The sequence below is a fragment of the Haemorhous mexicanus genome, chromosome 1 (genome assembly GCF_027477595.1).
Source record: "Haemorhous mexicanus isolate bHaeMex1 chromosome 1, bHaeMex1.pri, whole genome shotgun sequence".
Taxonomy (NCBI): Eukaryota; Metazoa; Chordata; class Aves; order Passeriformes; family Fringillidae; genus Haemorhous; species Haemorhous mexicanus.
The window spans coordinates 6,876,713-6,898,879 of NC_082341.1; the positions used below are offsets into that span (position 1 = coordinate 6,876,713).

Sequence of the window (22,167 nt, forward strand, 5' to 3'; positions counted from 1 at the left end):
AGAGTTTTGAGCTACACAGAAATTCTTTGTTGCTCCACAGCAGTTCCTTGCCAGTCGTGCTGATCAACTATTTTGCCAAAACCAGAAAAATAAGTCTTTCAAAATGAGTCTTGATGACTGGAACAAAAAGAAACACTTCTTAAAGGGGGGAAAAAAAATAAAGGGGAGGGGGAAGGGTAGTTTAACTGCTCCTAAAAACTTTGAAAGCATTCCTCCTGGATATCTCCTTAGAAGTGCTGTTTTATCTCCCCCACCCCAGATTAATTTATTTAGATAATCTGTTGTTCTGCAACAAAACCACAATAAACTAAAACTGCCACATAGATGCAAATAATTACCATGAACTGTGCTGCTATACTGACAAGTATTTTTTAATAAGACAGCTTTCTTTTTTATATATACAACTTCTTTGAAATGTGGTGTTGGTTTTTTTAATTGGCTGTTGTTTGCTTTACTTATACACATGAATGTTTGCAAGATGTACTGAAACCAGAAGCCTCCCACAGCACCACACACAGCACAGCGAGCCTGCATCTCACTCCATCAAGTCTTTCCAGACTTTTCCAAGCCAAGAGGGTCCTTTCCATTCCTGCTCATCTTCTACCTGCAGGCAGCCACCTCCAAACCCAGGTAGGGAGGAGCTTGGGCTCTAACAAGCTTTGACCTCCTCAAACTCATCTCCAGATTCACTGCACACAGGCAGCAAGTCTGGAGTTCGCAGCCCTCCCACAGCATCGTCTGGCCCAACTCAAACAAACAAGCGAGATAGAAATAATTTCCTTTATGTTCAATCCCTCCAGTCACTCACTTCTCTAATAATTCAGTTCCTAGTGTTGATCCTTTTCTAAATATGGCCACATAAGCATAAGCAGCGAGTCTCAGTGCCAGCTATGCAATTTCTCTTTCCCACTGGGGACAAGTTTTCCAGCATCTCAGATGTTTTCAGAACAGACGCCTCCCCCACCACTGCCACATATACATTTTATTTTATTTCTTATGAACGCCTCTTACCCACAGCAGTTACAAGTGCCAAATCATCTGATTTCACAGAGTGTCAAAAGAAAAGCCAGATCTAAGAACTTTTATAGCATTTTCTATCCCTTCTTCCTCTGCAACATGTTGATTTGGAAATAATACTCATCATTTGCTCAAATTCCAGTGGCTACAAGAAGTCTGCTGTCCCTCTCCAGTCATTTGCACTGATCACAGGACTTAATCAACTACACCATGTTTCTCTAAGTTTAAGCTGTCCATGGGTACTGTCAAGGCTGTATGTGATCAAAGATACAAACTAAATTTGTGGATTCATGCTATGAGTCTCTAGCTTTAAGCATACTGATTTCCATGTTTCACAAAAAATAAACCAAAGGAACAGCCCATTTTTTACTGCTTCCAGACGAGCTATGAAGGCTTGTGTAAGAAAGCCTAACAAAATCCTTTTTATTTTTTTTAATTTAGTTGTAAGTTTTTGTTATTCTCTCATTACTTATGTACTACCACAGGTGGTCATGGCAAATTACCAACATAATTTATGCCAGTTCTTTAACTGCAAGTCTAGCTTACTAATTAAATACCAGGAAAAAAACCCCAAACAAACAAAAAAAAAGCCCCACACCCCAGTCTTCAGCAGTTAAAAAGCAGAGGTACAGGAAAGCAGGAGACCCCCCCAGACAACAACAGAAGCTTCATATTTGTCTTTAGCAGATTATGTTTAAATGAAAGCAGACACCATTTTCATTTCCTCACGTTTAATCAGCAATGGATGGAAGAAGGCAGAGGAACAGGGAAACAGCAGAGGTTTGGGCTGGGGGGTGAACAAGGAGCCTCACAAAAACCAGGAGGCATTTCCAAGCACACAGCACAAACATAATGGAGGGTCCAGCACGGGCTTGGCTCCACCAAACAAACAAAAGGGGATACTTTAATCATATTTTAATGAGGCTTTGCACGTGACCTGGTCCATTAGATGCTGAAATGCTGCTGCAGTTACTCTACAGCCACCTTGGCATTTGGTGGCTAATGCTCCAACTGGCCTCTACGGTACCCCTGAGGAAGGAAAAATAAATAAAGCTGCTGCAGCAGCTTTGGTTGATAACAGCATTAATACACAGGGGGTTTAAAAGGTCTGTAGATCCACAGACATCAGCATCATCAAGTGTGAAACCTTAACTCAGTAATAACCAGTTCTATCAGGAGACATATTATGCAGAATAATTAAGTCAATTTAGGTTATATAAAAAACAGGTTCATTATCTAAATACAAGTATTATTTAACTAACAAGTATTATTTAACTAATTAATCAAAACCTAAGCTATGCAATAGACATTTAATATCAGAAAACAAGATACTGTGATTCCTCCTTAAGGCTGCAGAAAAAGAAAAAATTTCCTGCCCTAAGAACCAGAAAGAAGAACCCTAAGAATCCTAATAGTCCAGAAATCCTGCTTTTGGAGTCTATCTGTTTCTTAGTGCCTTCAAAAGGCAGTCCTGTTACACACACAAGTTTTTTTTCAGTTTAAATAAAATTTCCCTGATGTGCCCTAACACTGTCAACCACATCTTTGGAAAGCACATCGTCTGCTTTTCCCACACACACACATTTTCATGCATCCTGACAATTACAACCACAATTCATATTGAAAAGGTGATCACAAAATCAGCATTTGCTGTCTCTTCCAACACTTACTACACTGCACTGATGCTAGTAGGCAGAAGGATCAAGAAAATCCCTGCTGTTCTCACACTCTGCAGCTGAACTGTGGAACTCCATGCCCAGCACGCTGAAGTTTGTGTGACTGAGAAGAGGCTGGACACATTCAAAGGAGATTTTTATGCTCAACAGATCTGACACAGCAATACTATCCTTGACTCCAGAAAATCCCACAATTCTTTCCCAATCTCCTGCAATTAGGGGTTGGGGAAGTATCATTACAAAATTACTTTTGTCTTACTTTCCTATTAACCACTGCAGGAAACATGATGATGGGACATCCACATCTCTGATCTGACCCAGCATAGGTGCTGTTGTGAAATCAGTAATTCCTCCAAATTATTTTACAAATAGACTCTGAACCAGGAAAGTTCATCATACTGCCCAGATTACTGTCACATCTAAAGATTAATCTTTAGCAACACTGAACTTTATTTCCAGCCTTGTACTCAATATCCTGTACTCTGAAAGCTGAACCAGTGACTATGCAGCTTTTAGTGGTTTATAAAAGTTTCATTCCTCCGAAAGACTGGCTCCTGATTCCTGAGTCCAGAGACTCCCATGTGGGCTTCCAGAGATTCAGTTCTGCATGGGGGGAAGCAAAGAAAATGCCCAAGCATCCTACAGACCTTCCCATCCAGGATCTCTGTCCAAACTGCACTGAAAAGGTCATATACCTTATCCCCTACTCAGGGATCTACCACAGCAAAACAATTACATTGAAGCAAGCTTCAGGTCATACAATCATGCTTTTTAACAAGATGCTTTCACTGTCAAAGAACACCTATTTGTCTTGTATTTAAGCAACATGAAGCTCTTCTGGCAGATCAATGGATCCTCCTAAGTCACCGAATTTCTTGCACATCAAAAACAAGTTAAAGCCCCTCTGTCCTGTAAATACAATCACCTGACATTTTGCTGCTATCTTCTAATCTGAAATAATACCCAATCCATGAGCATCCTAAACCTACCTTTATATAGGGAATTTAGAATTTTTTGCTTCTTCTTGTCACTTCAAGACTACCAAGAGAGATTCATACAAGGTTATTCTGGCCCCCACCCTAGATAAAGTCCTTCTCTGAGCACTCAGGCTCATCTTTTTGATGGAATTTGACAAGCACCTTTGAATACCAGGACCAAAGAGCCAAGGAAGGAGTTGTATGAAAAACATTTGTTGTTCATTGACTGTTGGCAAGTTTTTCCTCATTCCTAAAGTTGCTTAATTTCACCCATCTACTTTCCATAAGGATGTGGTCAATGTTCATGAGGAAACCTAGTAAAAGTCAAAGTGTACTATGCAGAATGGCATGACCTGGATAGTTCTGACTTGGTGGGTGTGCACGGAGCTCTGTCAGTAAATTTCACTTTTGCTGCTCAGGTAGAATCAGGGTATAGGATGATCTGCAGAAAGTTTAGTTCTGATGAGTTTAGCAGGCTTAGGAGGCTGTTGGAAAGACTGGAGAGGAGATTACAGGAGAGATTATTTCAAGATACGTCTTCTTTCAGTACAAGCTGCAACCACTGAAAGGATTCTGCAAATTGAACTCCCTAAAATGCAACCACCTCCCCCACTGCCATCCTTGCTTCTCTTAGAGCCTTAAGAGACATGACCCCACCACCACTGCTTTTCTGCCCCTAACTATACCACTACAGCACATCTTCCAAATTTCTCAGAAGTAATTCAATGCTCAGAAGATGCTACAGAAGAGTCAGAAAAAAATGCCATTATAAACTGCTGAACAGACCTCGACCATCACTGGCTTCTCCACCACAAAGAAGCCCTGGCAAGACAGCCTTCCCTAGAAAAAGCCTACTGCTCTTCACCTACAAATGTATGTCTTACCTACCAAGAAAGCCAAGTAGCTCTCCTTCACCTGCCTCCTGGCCTGAAACTTCTGGCACAGGGATGGTGAGAAGTGCAAGGACAAGATATGGAGTACTACATGCAAAATTATTCAGCTTACATCATTCTCATAAAACTGAACACATATTATCAGTCTTTCAGATGCTGATTGTGTCTGATAAAATCAAGTACCTGACAGTAGCATGGGTCTCAGAGGGATGAAATAAGCCTAGTTCTCTCTGAATGACCCCAAAGTGCCCCTCTTTTTCCTTTTCACACAACAGGAGTGTGATTCTTGCCAGCCTCTGCCAAGCAGTGGGAGTAAAACATGACTAATTGGCCAGTAAAAGAATAATAGAGAAATCAAGAACAAGTTTATGCAATTTATAATTGTTGTGATTTCAGCTTCGCACTGTTCCACAGAATCTAAGTTGACAGAAAACTGTTCTCACGTTTTCTTGATATCTGAAGAATGAAAAACTATCCCACAATGCCTGGTTTATTTTTCTCTGAAGCATCCTCTTCCCCACAGTTTCTGATCATGCAGAGCAGCAATTGGTTAGCACTATTCAAAACAGTAGGTGCAGAACAGTCTAGGCTATCGAATTCTTACTTGTACTGATGAATGTTTACTCTCATGACTATTTTATTTCAATGGAAAACTTTCTATTGACTTGACTTGTCTTTGAAACAGAATTGTGTACCTTAGAGAATACCCCATCGTGCTGATTAATAATTAAATGAATCCATACAGTACTTATTCACTGACAGTTCTTTATTTGGAGGTCCAGAGGCATCAATAATGAAAACTCCTCTGTAGTACGGGCAAAGCTGTCAGCAGCAGATGTTGAAGATCAGGCAGCCATGAAGAAAGAAATAAATATAATATAGGATGGTTTAGATATCAACTGTATGTAGGTCTATCAATGATCAGGGGAACTACCTCTCCCTAACCTTTACATCTCTCAGCTTTCACCAGAGAAAACAGCAGCTAACTACCTTCATCACCATGGGTGAATGCAGATATCAGACCTGGCCAGAGCAATCCCCGGCTGCACAGCACAGCCCAGGAACTCTGACTTTCTGGTAACAAACTCAACTGGAGTCAACTGATTTCACAACACCCCCAAGGGAAGCAATAGAATAGCCTGAAATAGAAGCTGTTCACCAGTTCAGCTTCAGGATTCGAAAACTTTCTATGGAAAACTGACACAACCATCTCAGTTACTGAACCATAGGCATCAAGACAGGTTCATATCTACATGCATTTCTGAAAAATGGAAGAAATTAACTTACTAACTCCTCAGAGCTAAACATTCTTCATCATTCTAGGTGGATTTTACTATCTGAGGACAAATATACCAGAGGAAAAAAAAAGAGATTTTTACATCTGTTGACTAATAAATACCTGAACAAAATCTACAAGGCAGACCTGTTCTCCCCAGCCCAGTTTCAAGAATTTGTTAATGCAGGATTGTACCCTGATCCAAACAAACCACCTCAGGAATCCTCCAGACTTCCTCACCATCACTCTCTTCTTCCAAGAACTAGACTTCAAGTAGTAATAGTTGTTATTTCTGGAGCTGCATAAAAATGTCTTCACATGGTTCCCTAGACTGTTTATTTTTCTTAATTTAAAAATCTTAGCTTCCTTTAACAAGGTGAAAACAAAGATGACAAGGAAACAGAAATGAAAAGACAACTATATCCACATAACACTAAGCACTGCTTACAGACAAGCTACCTCACCAAGGTGGATTAAGGTGAAAGAGAAAGACTGAAGTCCATGCTCCTCAACATCCATCTCCCATCTCTTTTACAGATTATACTCCTGTAACTCTGGGTTCCTCTTTCCTGAGCACTGCAAGCCCAAAAGCCCTCTGCCTTGTTTCTGTACCCTTCCCTATGTGCAATCAGCCTTCTACTAAAATATTGCAAAGCCAAAGTGAAATGTTTCCAAAGAGAACAGTCTCTCAAAGGTTAATAGTTGTACTTACTGCTCAATCCTGACCTCCATTTTATGGCAGCCCTGAACATACACTGAATGACTTCTGCCACAACTGTGACTAAACCTTCTGTACACAAGGCAAGGCTGACATGGCAGTGACAACACCTAGCACACCTATTATTTGACCCAGATCAAGGACCTTCGAAAAGGTTAGAAAATATTCTAGGTTCATTCATTCCCTCATCACTCTCCTTGACCACTGCTGGTGTCTTCTTGCATGCTAAATACATTCTCAACAGTGCCACAAAACCACGCTGACAAAATTACCCCACTCAAGCCTAAGGGCAAGGTGACTAAAATAAAGCTCCAACCTTATTTCTTCTCATTGCTCCAGATACACCATCCTTGTATAGTCCCATCCAACCCATCCCTTCCCCCTGCCCCATCCTCTTTGTTCCACCAAATACATCACATCCTTTCACCCTGTTCCTCCTGCTTCAAAAAAGCCTTCAAACTGTATTAAACTCAGTACCCTCACAAGTCACTTGATTCAAAGGCAGCAGATTTCTGCAGAACTGTAAGCCTAAATAAGAATTCTGTTTGAGGTTTTCTGAATTCTGGACAAAATACAGCTTCCCTTCCTCCTAGTCTAACTCTACCTCAAACAGATCCCCCATGGAATGATTATTCCCAGAACTGCCCTTTTCAGAGTTTGTCCCATTTTTCTCTATGGCACCTGATGTTACATGCTAACAGGGACTGCAAACTGGTTAACTATAAACTATATAAACCAGGCAGTAATAACCTGCTCTCACATGCACTTTTTCCTGACTGGAGTCTTCCAAAAGCAACCCACCTTCTCTTTTTATAGCATGGGGGCATTTGGGGCCCGGAAATGAAAAATAAGAAAAAAAAAATTAAATTAAATAGAGAGAGAAAAAGGAAGATACAGAGGAAAAACAACATGGAAGTGTGTATGGTTGGAAGGAACACACTGAGTTCCATCTAAAAAAAAGAATTCATTCCTGAAACTGAATTATACCCAAGAACTGCAAGTCCTGGCTAAACAAACAAACAAATACACAACCAGACTCTTCTTCCATGCCTTTACCTTTTCTAATTAAGTAATATTACACAAGTATTCACCTTTTAATGCTTGGAAATCAGGATGAAAACATGGGACAAAGAGGCCAGCGTGAAATCTTTTATTTTCTAGCTGTATTACAAAAGCACCATCAGCACAAGCCACACTTACTGTGTAACATTTCTCCAGTGAGTACAAACAAGAGGGAGACTTCCCTGACAGAGAGAAACAGAGTGCTATGACTAACTTCCAACAGACCTTATGGAGGAGCCAAATATCCTCCAAATGCATGATATCATCTATGCTTGTGCCTGGCTTTGGACCTCAACGCTGAGATGAAAAAAAAAATTCTGATGAGGAAGGCCACATATAACTATGCTCCATTTTTATTTTAAACAAAGATATTTCCAAAGGACAAAGCTTAACTGTGATGTTTCTCCACTCAACTCCATCTGAGATGTCAGGGGGGAAAAAGAAACCTGTCAAGACCACTAAAAGCCACATCTGTTTGCTGAATACATTCCACATCAGATTACCAAACACAAAGAGGTGAACGCTGTCAAACAGAAGGCGCTCACCTATTCCCAGAGCCACATGACAGCTCCTGTGCCATGCTCTCCCCACCGAATTTCCATGACATTTCCTGGTTCACCTCGGCCGTCCCAGGGAGCGCCACTGCGGCACCGCAAATGCCATGGATCGCAAGGAGACATCTGATATCTGTGATATCACACGCTGGGATCCTGCCAGAGAACCACAACATGCCAAAAGGATTTCGCAGAGGAAAGACAGAATTATAAAAGACTAGCTGAAGGCCCACTGTCAAGCTGGATTTTAGTACTTCTTCCAACACCCTATGTCCCAGGGTTTCCAAGAGCTTTAGTAATTACTGAAATTGGAACTGCTCAAATCAAACAAAAGAGTGTCTTTCAGCTTGTTTAGAGGATGCTTTTGACAACACTCCAGAGCCAGTCCCCCACCCTCTTGGGCTGTGAGTTTTACACTAAATGGTACACACCAATTACATACTCCTCCATACTAAGAGTTTTCTATCCACACTTTCAGAACAGGAAACCAGAATTGCAAAGCCGTGAGATTTGACAGCAGTGATGAGAAAAGAATACTTCAACCATTATTTTTAAATAGCTGAATAAATTATATACAGTAAGTCTGGAAATACACGTAAAGCACATACTGAATGGTTCTTTTAGCCTGAAACAAAAGGAGAAACAAATACATGGCTGCTTTTAATTTCTGCTCAGCCATTTACCCTTAAGAGATCATTTTCAGGCAAGTCCAATGAACGGTCACATTAAGAAACTGTACATGATGCAACTACTTTCTACTGGTATATTATGTAAATGACAGTAATATCAACCCCTGTGTCCTCCCCTCCAAAAAAAAAAAAAAAAAGCTTCCAAAGAACATTTTGCCAAAATTCTGCAAGAGTTTCTGCTTAGGAGAGAATAATACAGGGGAAAAAAAAAAAAAAGGAAAAAAAAGGCAAAGATAAAAAAAAAAAAGTCAACAGAGTCTGACAAAATAACTATATAAAATTAAATACTTTTCCTACCAAAACAAAAATATTTTGACCTAAAAGCATCTATATTTAATGCTGGCAGAATATTAGGTATTACTCTGCACAGAACAGGCAAAACGAGAGTCATAAAACAGTTTATAAAGATGACCTGTAAGTGAGGCAAGGAACTAAAAACTACAGATACTTGAACTCCAAGTATATTCTCAAAAGAAAGGCCATTTACAACAAAGTAGTAAAAGATGCATAACCCAACCCTTTAAACACAAATGTACAGTAGTCATCAGTGAAGTTACTGAATGGCACTTAGATGCAGCTGATCACACAGCACTGAGAAAAAAGTCTATCTTGTCTCCTGCTTCTATCTTATAAGTAGATGGTTAAAATATTTCCACTCAGCAGTCTGGAAGCTGCAGTTATTTTCTGTAGCAAGTGGATTTTATTGTGCAGGAGCATCAAACACCACACACGACCATCACCATGATGTAAACACAGCACAAAGACCCCTGCACGTAACCTCCAGCTTAGGAGCTGCGTGTACTTCAATGCCCAGCATTGTACAGTCACTGAGAACCTTTAAATGTCTGCCCAGTTGGTTCAGTTTTGCTACAGGAGTACAAACCCACTACTGCTTTATTTCTTCACATGAAAAAGCCCCGAACCATTTTCATACTGATCTTCAGATCTTTCAACAGCTCTATGCCAAATAACGCTATTCTAAGAAAAAAAAAATGAAGTTGAACAAAAATCTAAACTAACTCAGGAATGTTTTTCAATTATGTAATAAGCCAGTTAGAGTTTTAACTAGTGATTTACTGGTGAGCGTGTAGTGTTTAGTAGGCAGAATGAGGCACAAGACCAAAGGAGTTTTGCAGGAAAATACAAAACGCTACACAAATTAACTGGTTCATATTTTGAAAGCATGGATTGTTATGTTGAGTGGGTTTTTATAATCAGCCTGCTACAAAGTAAGGCCACTGGAAAAAGGGGTAGCCAGCCTCTCATAGTGCCCAAATTAAAAAAAAAGACTTTTTTCTTTACAGTTGTACCAAGTTTGTTAAAGCCAGCCAGTTACATAACACTTAGTTTGACTTATGACCTATTTGCTCACACAAAAATCATCATATATGATGGTCTGACCATCCATTATGCGCTAGAAACATAGCTTATTTTTTAAAGTGCTCTTATTTTTCTCTCTTAGTTTAGAACTACAGTTTAAAACGGTGGGAGGATCACCTAAAATTAACACTATAAAGGTATGCTTTGAAAGCATGCAAAATTAAAATGGCACATTCTTCAGAAATAGCGTGCACAGAATACTTCAAAATATTAAAGAAAAATTAACCCTATCTCCATTTTCCATCTCTTCAGTATTTACATCAGGAAGTGACAAAAAAAAATATAAAAGGAAAAATAAATAGTTGTGCTATAGGTATCCAAATAAAGTCGTATTTTTTAAAGAATATCTGCGGGCACACGTGTGTAGGTGTACCCAGGGCAGCGCTGACCGGATGCCCGGCTGAGCCCGGGTCAGAGCGAGCGGGGCTTTTGTGGTTCTTTCTCCCACCCACCGCCGTCCTTTTCCTTATTTTTATTTTGTAAACGGCCGCGGATTATCCAGCGAGCGTGTAACTTGAACCTCTACACCCACGTCTGGACGCGGGTCCGGGTTTTTTTTGACCGAACGGCGTCGAATTCGCCGTGCCGAGTGTCAGCGGCGCCCAGTCCCCACGCCAAGTTTGCCGCCCGGTCCCGGCGGGTCCCCGCTCCCCGGGGAGCCCCTTCCCGCTGTCACCGCCTGCCCTCGATACAAAGAAGTTCAGCGCCAGCCGTACTCACCCCCGGCGAACTGGCTCTGCGCGACATCGCCCAGCGCCGCGGAACCGCTCGCAAATCCCCTCTGGAAAATGGAGGGGCTGGCACCGGCGCGATCCGGAGGGAAGAGAAGTTATTTACATGCCAGGGCCCGAGCCCAGCGCGGAGCGGAGACGGCGATGCTCAGCACTGCCCGCGGTCTGCCATGTTCGTGCCGCTCGCTCGGCGCTCCCCCGGCCGCTGCCCCGGGGCCTCGGGCGGCTCTACAGGGCCCCCCCCATGGCGGCGCCGCCGGGGAGCGATGCGCCACAGCCCCGATCGCCGCGGAACTTCGGCTCCGGGATCCTCCCCGAACCAGGCTGGGGCCGCCGGCGGAGGAGGGCGGAGGGGGAGGGGAGCGGGGGGAAGGGGAGGGGAAAGGGAAAAAAAAAAAAAAAAAAAAAAAAGAGAGAGAAGGGAGGGGGAAAAAAAAAAAAAAAAAAAAAAAAAAAGGAGCCGAGGGAGAGAAAGTAGATCCGACGCAGCCGGGCGCCGCCAATGTGCGGACCGGAGCGCTGCGGCAGGAGCGGGGCCGCCCGCGCTCGGGAGGCGGAGCGGCGGCGGCCGGAGGCGCAGCGCCCCCGCCGGAGGCTCCCCCGGGCCGGCCCCCGCCCCGCACCCCCGCGGGGACCAGCATGTCCCGGCGGGCGAGCACGGGGGCGAACCGGGAACCGAGCGCGGGAGCGCCCGGCCGCTCCCCGCCGACCCTGCCCGGGAGCACCCTCCGAGCGCGGCGGGCGGCAGCGCTCCCGCTCCCTTCCCCCCACGCCCGCACTTTTCCATTTAACAAAGCAGCGCAACCAAAAGTTACGTTTCCATAGACGCCAGCCGCTTTCCTGGCGGCCCCTCCTCGGCTGCTGAGGCTGCTCTGGGAGAACCAGGGTTTCACGCGTGAAAGATTAGCGTGGGACTCCGGGGATCGCCTTTTTTTGTTTTGCCGTTTTTCTCCTTTTTCCACTGAGTCACAGGACCCTTTTGGTTGGAGATCAACTGCTTCAAGCCCCGGCCAAGGCAGGGTCACCTGGAGCAGGTGACACAGGAAGGCGCCCAGGTGGGTCTGAAATGACTCCATGACTTCCCCGGGCAGCCTATTCTCGTCCTTTATCACTCTCAAAGTAAAGAAGTTCTTCCTCATGTTAAGGTGAAACTTCTTGGTGTTTAGTTTTGTGGTTTTAGTTAGTGTTTTATGTTTTAATTTCTTTTTCTCTCCCCCTCTCATGCCCCCCCCCAACGTTTTCCAGGCTGCTCTACACTTCTCCAAAACAATCTGGAATGGACAAACTAAGAAAGCAAAGCTTGACAAATGTCCATCTACAAATGGCTCTTTCCTAATCCTCCAAATGCTCCCTGCCAATTTTATTCTCCTACAGAGAGAAAAACAAATCAAGAAAACATTACGCAAGTGTCACTTCACTTGCATTGATAGATACTTGCAAACCAATGGATCCTGCCAATTTGAGCAGTAATCCAACTACCTTTGTAGTTCCCTTCATGCAAAAACCCCGAAGCAGCTGTTGTGTAATGCTTTGCTTCTGTCAATCTCAAATTTTCTTAAAATTTGTTTAAGTATCAGACATCTGCAAGACACAGGTTGACATGCTGACAACAATAATCTGACTTGTTTGCCCAACGAAGTAAGACCTCATCATCGCCTCTATTTTCTCACCCATCTTAATTTTTTTTTCTTATCAAATTCTCTTCTGTCACACCAAGCTGCAGCTGGACATGGTTAATCTTGGGCACCATCTGTTGTGGACAAGCAAGAAAGTTCAGTATTGCCTTATGAGTACTGATTAGAGAAATTCTCAATAAATGCACCTAGGAACTCAAAGATATAATTTCTCCTCTAAGACTGAACAAAACAAACCCAAAATCCCACACTGATTCACAGAATGGGATCCACCCAGGTAGAGGGAGTGGACCAATGCTGCCTCGCATTTTCAACTGGAACATGTTCTAGGTGCCCAGCCTACAGGAAAGTTTTTATCAAACCCATTCTACAAAGATGAAGATAAAATTTTAAAATGAAAGCACTCACATGAAAAAAATCTCCAGGTGTTTACTCTGAAACAAGTAACTATTGTATAAGAGCCATTGTGCCATGTTAGTACAGGTACGGACACATAAATATATTTGGCTACAAGGTGCTATCAAGCTCTGGCTTATCAGCACATCTCTGTAACCACACGTATTAGCACACTCAGCCTGCTGCAAGGAGAAGGTTAAAGATGTTATTCTAAGCCTTAGCTGAGATGGGGGATGTCAGGGGTTTATTTTGTAGTAAGAGTTGATTGTCTTGGTCCAACCAACAAGTGGGGAATTGCAAAGCCCCTACTGAGCCATTAATCACTTCGCCTATTCCCTTTCACACTCACAGTCCTTCAGGCTCAGCCAGGACAAGCCCCTGGTGGGCATCCATCTCTGCTGTGTTTAAACACTTTTCTAACCAATAATTCTCAGATCAACTAAAGTAAGCTCCTCTTCAACCAAAAAAGATATCGAACAGCAGACAGAAGCTGTGTGTTCTCCAAACTGAGTTAAATAAAAGGAGTGTTTAGGGTCAGTAGGTTAAGCAAGGCTGGAGTACCAAGTTTCCCATGTGTCATCTAAAACTGCCTCTTTTCATGAGCTTCCACTACAACCCTGGTGTGGCACCATTCCAGGTGAAAGCCCTGCAGCATGACTGACCCTCCATCAATTCACATGGTTGTCTGTGCTGCTGTACCTTAAACCTGCAGGTATTTTCACATGTTACACTGTTAAAAACTTTAGGTTCTAACCTAGAAGGTAATGGGTCACCTGAGAAGTTTAAGTATGCTAGCACAAACAAGTTGTAATTTAGTAACAGCTGGTTAAAATAATAATAATGAATTAGTCTCAGTATTTTTCCCTGCTGTTCATGTGACTCAAGATCCAAGCTAACAGGTATGAAGCCATATTATCTGGCCTTGTTTTTTCCCTTCTTTAGAGATGCATTTTCTCTCACATCAAAGCGAGAGATTTAGTTCTTTTACTCTAAGAGCACATTAATTGCCATAAAAATCTTAAGAAGGAAAAAGTGTAATTTTACTACAGCACAGTCAGATGTGGTCCCACACCAGTCATGTTGACTGATTACTACTTCTCCACACAAACTGCCCATAAATTGCATTCAGTAGGATTATACATTCAGCAGCAGTTCCAATGGAAGCTGATCCCACCCTATACCTCTTCTTCCCAGCCTCAGAACTGTTCCCATTCAGCTGAATGTTGAACTGTGAGCCAAACACATGGACCAAACCTGCTACAGGGCAACCCAGCAAGAAACAGCAGGGCTGGACACTGAGAAAAGGCAAAGCAATTGTGTCTGCAGCAGCTCCCTGCCCTGATTCACACATCTCCACAAACGTGTGTCACCATAATGGCAAGGCAGGAAGTGTTTATGCCAATGCTTCTGCCAAGAAAATGTACATGGGAAAAATGGGACCAGTCGTCTCTCCTCAGACTTCTTTTTTTTTAAATATGCAACAGAAGTGATAGATTTAATGATTAAGATAAAAACTTATGTCTATACATATGGTGGACTGTTTTCTTCCAAGCTCAAATTGATTAACTCAAGGATGCCACTCTTGAGTTAATCAAGACACATTGAGCAAAGCAGCCCTATCTGTTTGTGATAGGCCCTGTTTACATTCCTAACTTTGAGAGAATGTTTCTTCACAGCCACCAAGAGAAATTCAGAAATAAAACAAGTCACCAATTCCAATACACTCCTATCAAAATTTCAGATGGAACACATACAAATAAAAGACATGGACTTCTCAACAGAAGTATTACTTGGTTACTCTTACTGGGTCATACATCTGATCTGGTACTTCATTGATTTTAAAATGTAAAGATAGCTGTATTAAAAAGTTCAAACATGTGTTTGTCTTTCTTAAACATTTCCCTCAACTCCTGCCGACCTGCTATTTCCTAAATATTCAATGGGTTTCTAAAAATATTACAGTTGTAACAACTTGAGATTAAGCGCTAAGTAATGAGCTACAAAAGGACAACAGCAGAAAAGGAAATGCAAATATTTCTCTTTAGCCTGGCAATTCTACTGAAATGTAAAGGCATTTTACCTTCTAGCATCCCTTTATGCTTCCATGCTACACAGCAACTCAAACCACCCTCTTCTGTGAATAATTTCTCTGTAAATTCCAATTTCCATGCCAAAGGATTAAACAGAAGAAGACTCCTTTTTTTACTGCATTTGAAGGGGTTTGGAAGTTCTTCGTTTCTAACTTGTACTACAACATTCTCTAGAGATAGACTCCATTTCTAAAAGTAAAAAATAAAATTAAAAAATGTTCCAAACCTGTTCCAAACAGTCCATTTCCTCTCCCCTGCTCTCCCTTCTTGTGAGCATGAACCAGATGATATCTAGACCCAAAGACAGGTTGGCAGCATGTCACACAGCCAAGAAACACATGTATTAACTGCATACCCACATTAACATACTGTGATAAATTCAATTTAAAGCCTTTACATCTAAGATGCCACATCTAGCAAGCTTGCTTTTAGAAACAGAAATTGAACAGCAATGTAAGTCAGATAATTAAAATAGCTTTCTATAAAGAAAACATCACATTCTGTCTTTTCTCATGGTTTTGACTGGCAAGGTGTGGCAAATATAATTTCCAATTTCCCCCTGCCATGTGCAGGGACACCTTCCACTAGACCAGGTTGCTCCAAGCCCCAACCAGCCTGGCCAGGAACACTTCCAGGGATGGAGTATTCACAGCTTGTCTGGTCATACTGTTCCAGTGCCTCACCACCCTCACAGCAAAGAATTTGTTCCTAACATCTAATCTAAACCTGCCCTCTGACAGTTTGAAGCCATTCCCCCTTGTCCTGTCACTAGAGTTCCTGATGAAAATTTTCTTTATCCCCCTCCCAAAAAAAAAAAAAAAAAAAAAAAAAGAGATGAGCAAATAAATACAGAGAGGACTAAAAAGCAATATAGATTAAAAACCACAAGTTCAAAAGAAGATGCAAGATGAGAAGAGGCAGAAAACAGAAATACCTGAACACTCCCAGGCCATCAGAAAATGACTCATTGCTAGTGACATGCATTGTTAGCTGCTAGCACAGGCAGGACAAAACTGTTTTCAACAGTGCATGATGGAAATCCAATGAGAATATAAATTCTGACATATTTGCTTTAACATAATCAAAATAGCCCTACCCTTTTCTAGCAGATAAACTTTTTTAAAAGTACTTTTTAAAAAGAAAATCTCGAATTCCAGGTGACACCATTTCTGAAAAAAACAATCCCAATGTGTAAGGAAGTAATAATTTATTTAGTATATGTGGAAGCACACAGATTAATAGATAAAGTAAGTATCAAGTGACAAAGGAAATAAGAAACACAGACAATGAAACAAAGAGATTGAGTAAACTATTTTCTTTCCATAAACAATACAGGAAAACACCATCTAGGAAATAAAAGTTATTACACATCATTCACTGTGTAAAAGCAATGGGTACCACAGAAATAATGGACATCACCACAGAAGGGATGCTTATGGAATAGGATCACACAGTCACTCAGGTTGAAAAAGACCTCAAAGGTCAGCCAGTCCAAGCTCCTCCACAGAGCAGGTCAGAGTCAGTTCCCAAAACAGTTTAAAAATATTTTGAAGAACAATTCCTTGTTTACATAGCTGTGCAATTACACATAGTGCTGAAATCCAATGGGGGGACCCTCTTTGAAATTACTTAGGCCAAGTACAGACAACAGAGACCAGGGCATAAAGGTGATACTCAGACAACCTAAATCACACCTAAACACCTTTGTTTAGTGTTTCCTATTAGACTGCCCCTGCCCAGACCCCAGTCTACCTGAATTGTGTTTCAGAGATAACCGCTTCACTCTTCTGACTAAGAGTAAGGACCTCTGCAGAATTTAAAAACACTTCCTCCTTTCATTAGTAAGCTCCTTTAGAACAGTAAAATAAATATAATTATTCAAGTTTTGAAAGAAAACAAATCAGACAGAAACTAGACCATCACAATGTTCCTAAAAAAGAAACCTAGGTGGCATGACTACAGGAGCTAGAATTCAGCCCCTGCCCTGTCCCCAAGGCCCATTACTAATAGCTGTTATAGAATATGCTCCCACACCACATGACGTGGTCACATCCATGCAGATATAAATTCCCCAGGTTCAGTTCAGACTACACACTAGGGGACCAAACAACATTCACAGTCTTTAGATAAAAGCCAGCTAAATGCCTATCACAATACTTTTCCAAATTCTAGCCACACGAGGAACACATTGCATCTGAGAAGATATGGAATAGCTGAGAGCCTAAGCTTCAACTCAAGTTTAAACATGTCCAAGACAATTATGACTTCACTTTTTCTAAGTGTGAGCATGTTAACTAAGTATAGACAAGAAACTCTCATTGGTCTAAAAAAGCCTTTAAAATAACATGGCCAAGTTAGCAATGTAAAAACTGGTTATTTCTTTTCTATCAAGACAGTCCAAAGCAAATAAAATGAAAAGAGACACTTGAATTAAAAAAAAAAAAAAAAAAAAGTAAGCTGAAAATATTCTTAAACAAATATTTATTTACATGATCAGTAATTTAAAACCCTCACTGACAGCATCTGGTTAACAAGCCTTGAGATCAAGATTTTCTGCTTGTCCATAAAGTAGGTTCACAACCAACAGTACTTTCTCTGTTCTGCTCTACCAATGTATCCTTGTCTGAGAAGACCACATAAAGAGCACAAGAAATGTGAGTTTTCCAAGCTTTTATATTCATTCTTTACCAACTAATATATTTGAAATGAATGTATTCCCAAGCCATTCACAGCATACCACAAGACAAAGAATACTCTGCAATTCCATTAAAGAAAGAGACAACAGCATAGCCAGACATGAGCCAGTCCTTAGTGCTACATGAAAGAGCTCAGAGATTATTTCTTTAAATCATTTTGCTTACAGATAATTTATTTCTTCAGTTACCCTCCCATTTCTGGGCCCAGTTCCTGCCTAAAGGGTTTCTGGAAGACACAGGCAGAAATTAGAACTCCTGCCCAATGTGTTTTGCACTTTCCTTTGCATAGATCTCTACCAGGATGCCTGATGCGAGGTTAATTACTCAAAATATGAACCAGGAAACATTGTTTGTGAGAAGCGTGAAGTAGCACTGAAATCCAGCATTTCCCAGAGCCTCATGGCTTGTACATCCCATCTCCTCTGCTCCCTCTAGAGCAATTCTGCAGTGAGCTGTTCCTCCTAAACTCATATCCCTATGGCTTAGAGAACATTAACTGTGGCACACTGTTTGCCCAGGAGGCTGAGAGAGATACTGATGAGAATTCTATCAGTTTGATTGAATTCCTCCTTGACAGAACACCACCAACAAAACAAATCCAGTTATGGTTATACCAGTACATAAAACAGAGTTGGTGGTGGTGGCCTTGAGGCTGACAAGCACAGGACAGCTTCCATCCACACTATCTCATTCCCAAACTCCCACACAAAGCAGCCCCACACAAACTATGCTGGGAACAGCGTGGGGACCACAGGAAACCTTGGGCCAGCCTTGAGAGCTCTTTGGCAGAATGGTCAGAACTGGATGAGCAACCACTGGAACCGTGTGACAGCAGATCCAACACTGGGGACAACAGTGTCCAGCAACTCTAAACGTTCCCTGCTGGGTTTTTCACAACCATGGACAAGAAGCTGAGTGCTTCATGTGCCAGAACACTATTGCTGGCTACAGCCATGCCCCTCATCCATAAAGAACACTAGCACAGCCACAAATTAGCCCCTTATAGAAATGGGAAAAATTAAGGAAACCGAAATGATCAGTTCTTTTTATTTCAAAATTCCCTTTTCCAAGCTTTTCTTCACAAGGAAAAGCATCTGGCCCATTTCTAAGTTCTAGTCTCATCCAGTTCCGTGGGCCACGGTAAGAAAAAAACAGTCACTTTCTTTTATTACAAGGAAAAAAGCTGGAGGTGAAACAAACACATAGGGAAAAAGGAACTGGGAAGGCTGGGAGAGAAAAATCTGAGGAAGCTGCTGAGGCTTTGGAATCAGCTAGCAGAAGTTTTCAGAGCACGTATCTCAGAGGGTAAGAGAAGGCCTTCATCATCCATACGTCTATTAGAAAACCAAAATATCAGAACAAGCAGCCCAACATGTTTGTGAAAACGCTGAGGACAACTGTTTCACAAAGTTGAGGGTGCCAGAAGAGCAGTTACTTCACACTTCACTCTATTAGGGCAGGCTCCATTTTAAACATCTCAATGTGTACAGTGATTTGGCTGGAAGTGGTAACGAGAAGCACTCGCTGTGCCAAGGAAGGGGGAAAGCGAGAGCAGCAGAGAGGGAGAGCAAGTTTTTATCTTCAATTAACTGAAGGAAGAAAAGCAAATTTCAACAAACTCTTTGAACTTGTTGCTAGAATCTCTTGAGACTACAATTTAAAGGAGGACTGGCAGTTATTGTACTGGAATGTGCACAATGGCAAAGTATTCCAAAGCAGGGGAGAGATAGGAAATGTATATGAACAATACAGGCTACATAAAAGCAGCCAGTAATAAGGGTCTGAAACTAGAAAGAATCATATTAGGAATGGAAACAAGGGCATTTTAATGAATATAAAGGAACAGCATAAACTGTCAGGGATAAAAATCAGAAGAGATAAAAGCACAGCATGCAGTATTACCACTGTGCAGTATAAAAGGCAAACAAAGTTTCAGAATTATTTTAGAAGTAAGAAGTAAAACACAAAAGTCTGTACAAACAGTGTTTAGAAAGAACAAACGGATAACAAAACAGACTCAAATGCCATTTTCTGTATTTTAGCCTTCATAAAACAGATTTATTGTAGCTAATACTAGAAACTGATTTTGTTGCTAGACTAAATAATCAGAGAAATTCAAGTCAGCAGGACTGGAAGAATTTCACACAATGCTTAAGAAACAGAAGTGATCTCTAAGCTATGAGCAATCATCTTCCCTAATACAGTCTTAGTAAAAATGCCCTAAGAGAGGCTGGCAACCATGAGCTATGGCACCCAGAGGGTTTTTTATTTGCAAATTCTTTTCAATCCATGTGGATGAACATTGCAAGGAAGTCCTTCCCCCAGGATCTGCATGAGGACATTGACACACACAGGAGAGTTACATACAAGACATGGCAGAGGCAGGGGCTACAAGTATTTTTGATTACAAGATCTTAACAAAAATCATTCTGATAAATTGAGAAGTGGCTCATATCAACCAAGAGAAACCTAATAAAGACTAGCAATCTTTTGAAGGATAAATCAGTTAAATCAATATTATGTTGCTAAAGAGGTTAAGCTGGTTCAGTGCAGAACAAAGGAGACGATCACCTGAAAAAGTTTTGTATAAAAATTGTCCTTAATTTCAGCTGTGGAGTCTTAGCTGTGAGTAATGCAAGACAAAACTGGCTTAATCAGCAGTAAAGAATATTTATTTTATACTACACAAAATTAATTACTGAAACCAATTGCCTAGAGATACAGGGGAACTGCATTCACTAAATACTTCAAAAACAAGTCAGAGAACCATTTGTCAGAAATAGAACAGATACACAACACACAGAAGGATAAGCAAGATCACCCTCAAGTCTTTTTTGGCCATACAGTTCCATTTATCTCTGCTGATACAGGAAAACTAAAATATTCCTTTTATTTAAAATAATTTCATTGTGCTTTTGAATTTCTCACTTCAGGAAAAAGAACCCTGAATAATTCACATTCTGGGTTTATGAAATGGCTTACTAATAAATCTCCCAAACATTAAGACAGAATTACTCCTCTCTTTATTAGTAACAATATGGAGCCATCCTGTCCTATTCTCTTGAGCCCTAAGAACACTGCAGACAGTCTTCACTGCCAGACAGACAGCAAGGTAAGACACCATTATTGGAACATCCAGGTTCCATGAACACTGGGATGTTCCAGAAGTCATTCTGCATTAGCTACAGCTTCCAGACTCACATGTCAGTAAATGTTTAGTGGCAGAGACTGCACATTTGGACCACATCATCACTACCAAAAATCCCTTTTATCTTACTGTGCCATACAAGTCACTCAACTGCACATGCTCCATGGAATATAAATATATAATAGACAAAGTAAAAAACTGGTAATTTTTTCTAAGGCGGATTTTTTTTTCCTGAGAGCCTCATTAAAACTAGTTTTGGCAAGACTTTATTTTCAGTAATAACGCAGCAGAAGAGAAAAAGTCCTCTTTTTCCCTCCCCCTACCCAATGCCAAAAGTCTGGGTGGAATCATCCTAGTTTGATAGTGCTTCCAGCAGTTTCTTCGAGGAAAGCAATTAGAATGTTGATAAATACAGCACTGAAAATTAGTAATTATAAATTTATATGGGAATGGCTGGCAATAGGATTGGGTGCACATGTGATTTAGTAAAAATACTTCCCCAAAAAATGTGAAAGGCAAAAATATTCTGAAAGAAGCAAGACCTCATTTGATTTCATTATAATGCCTATATATTGATATACTTGTAGAAAGGAGATTGCAGGATACCAGAAGTTATTGTTAGCATAAAATATTTTACTTACATTGTTATTTGAGGGTGCTTTAAATACTCAATTTAAGAATGATTCCCAGGATCACAGTGAGAACTGAAATTCCTCATTTAATCAATGTCTGAGGCAAGGAAGATGAGATATGCTGTGAAGAACCCTCTCAACATCACCAGTTCTTTTTGAACAACCAATGAACCAGCCTGTAAAAACCCCCATCTCCTGAATATTTACTCCTGTATTGGAAAGCTCAAAGGAGTCAGCCTGGAACCCAGAACCCCCCAAATTTCAGAGAGCCAAGGCTGCCCCTTTGCAGAGAGCGCTGCAGGCTGGCAGTGCTGCCAAGAGCTCCAGCTCTGCCTCCCTCCAGCAGCCTGGCCCTTGCTCTGGCCTCCTCCTCCTCCTCCCTCGTGCTATCACAAACACGTTTCTTTGCCAGGTTAGTCCTAGCCCAGCTCAGTTTCCCAGCCCAGCTCACCACAAGTGCCTGGGTCAGCACAGGGGAGAGAACAAACAGCTGGTAGCAAAGGGAGGGCAGAGCTGCTGCTCCTTTTCGCTGCCAGAACCAGCTTAAGATTTATGGTGTTTGGGGAAAATAACCACCTGATGCACTCCACACACTCAC

At 41.4% G+C, this 22,167-nt stretch overlaps 1 protein-coding gene across 13 annotated transcripts in view; it reads right to left on the reverse strand.

Moving 5' to 3' along the window:
* The window catches only part of KMT2C (lysine methyltransferase 2C), a 187,840-nt gene that overhangs the window by 158,535 nt on the left and 7,138 nt on the right, over positions 1–22,167 (reverse strand). The window contains exon 1 of one of the 13 annotated variants that reach the window (XM_059839417.1): positions 10,963–11,298. The exons of 11 other annotated variants lie outside the window; for them this stretch is intronic. Coding sequence is in view for 1 of the 2 variants with exons in the window: in XM_059839388.1 (XP_059695371.1) it covers positions 8,165–8,226 (62 nt within the window). In the remaining variant the exon portion in view is untranslated. Of the gene's footprint in view, positions 1–8,164; positions 8,315–10,962; positions 11,299–22,167 lie in introns of those variants that run through there. One more of the 13 variants, XM_059839388.1, reaches the window with a different exon arrangement.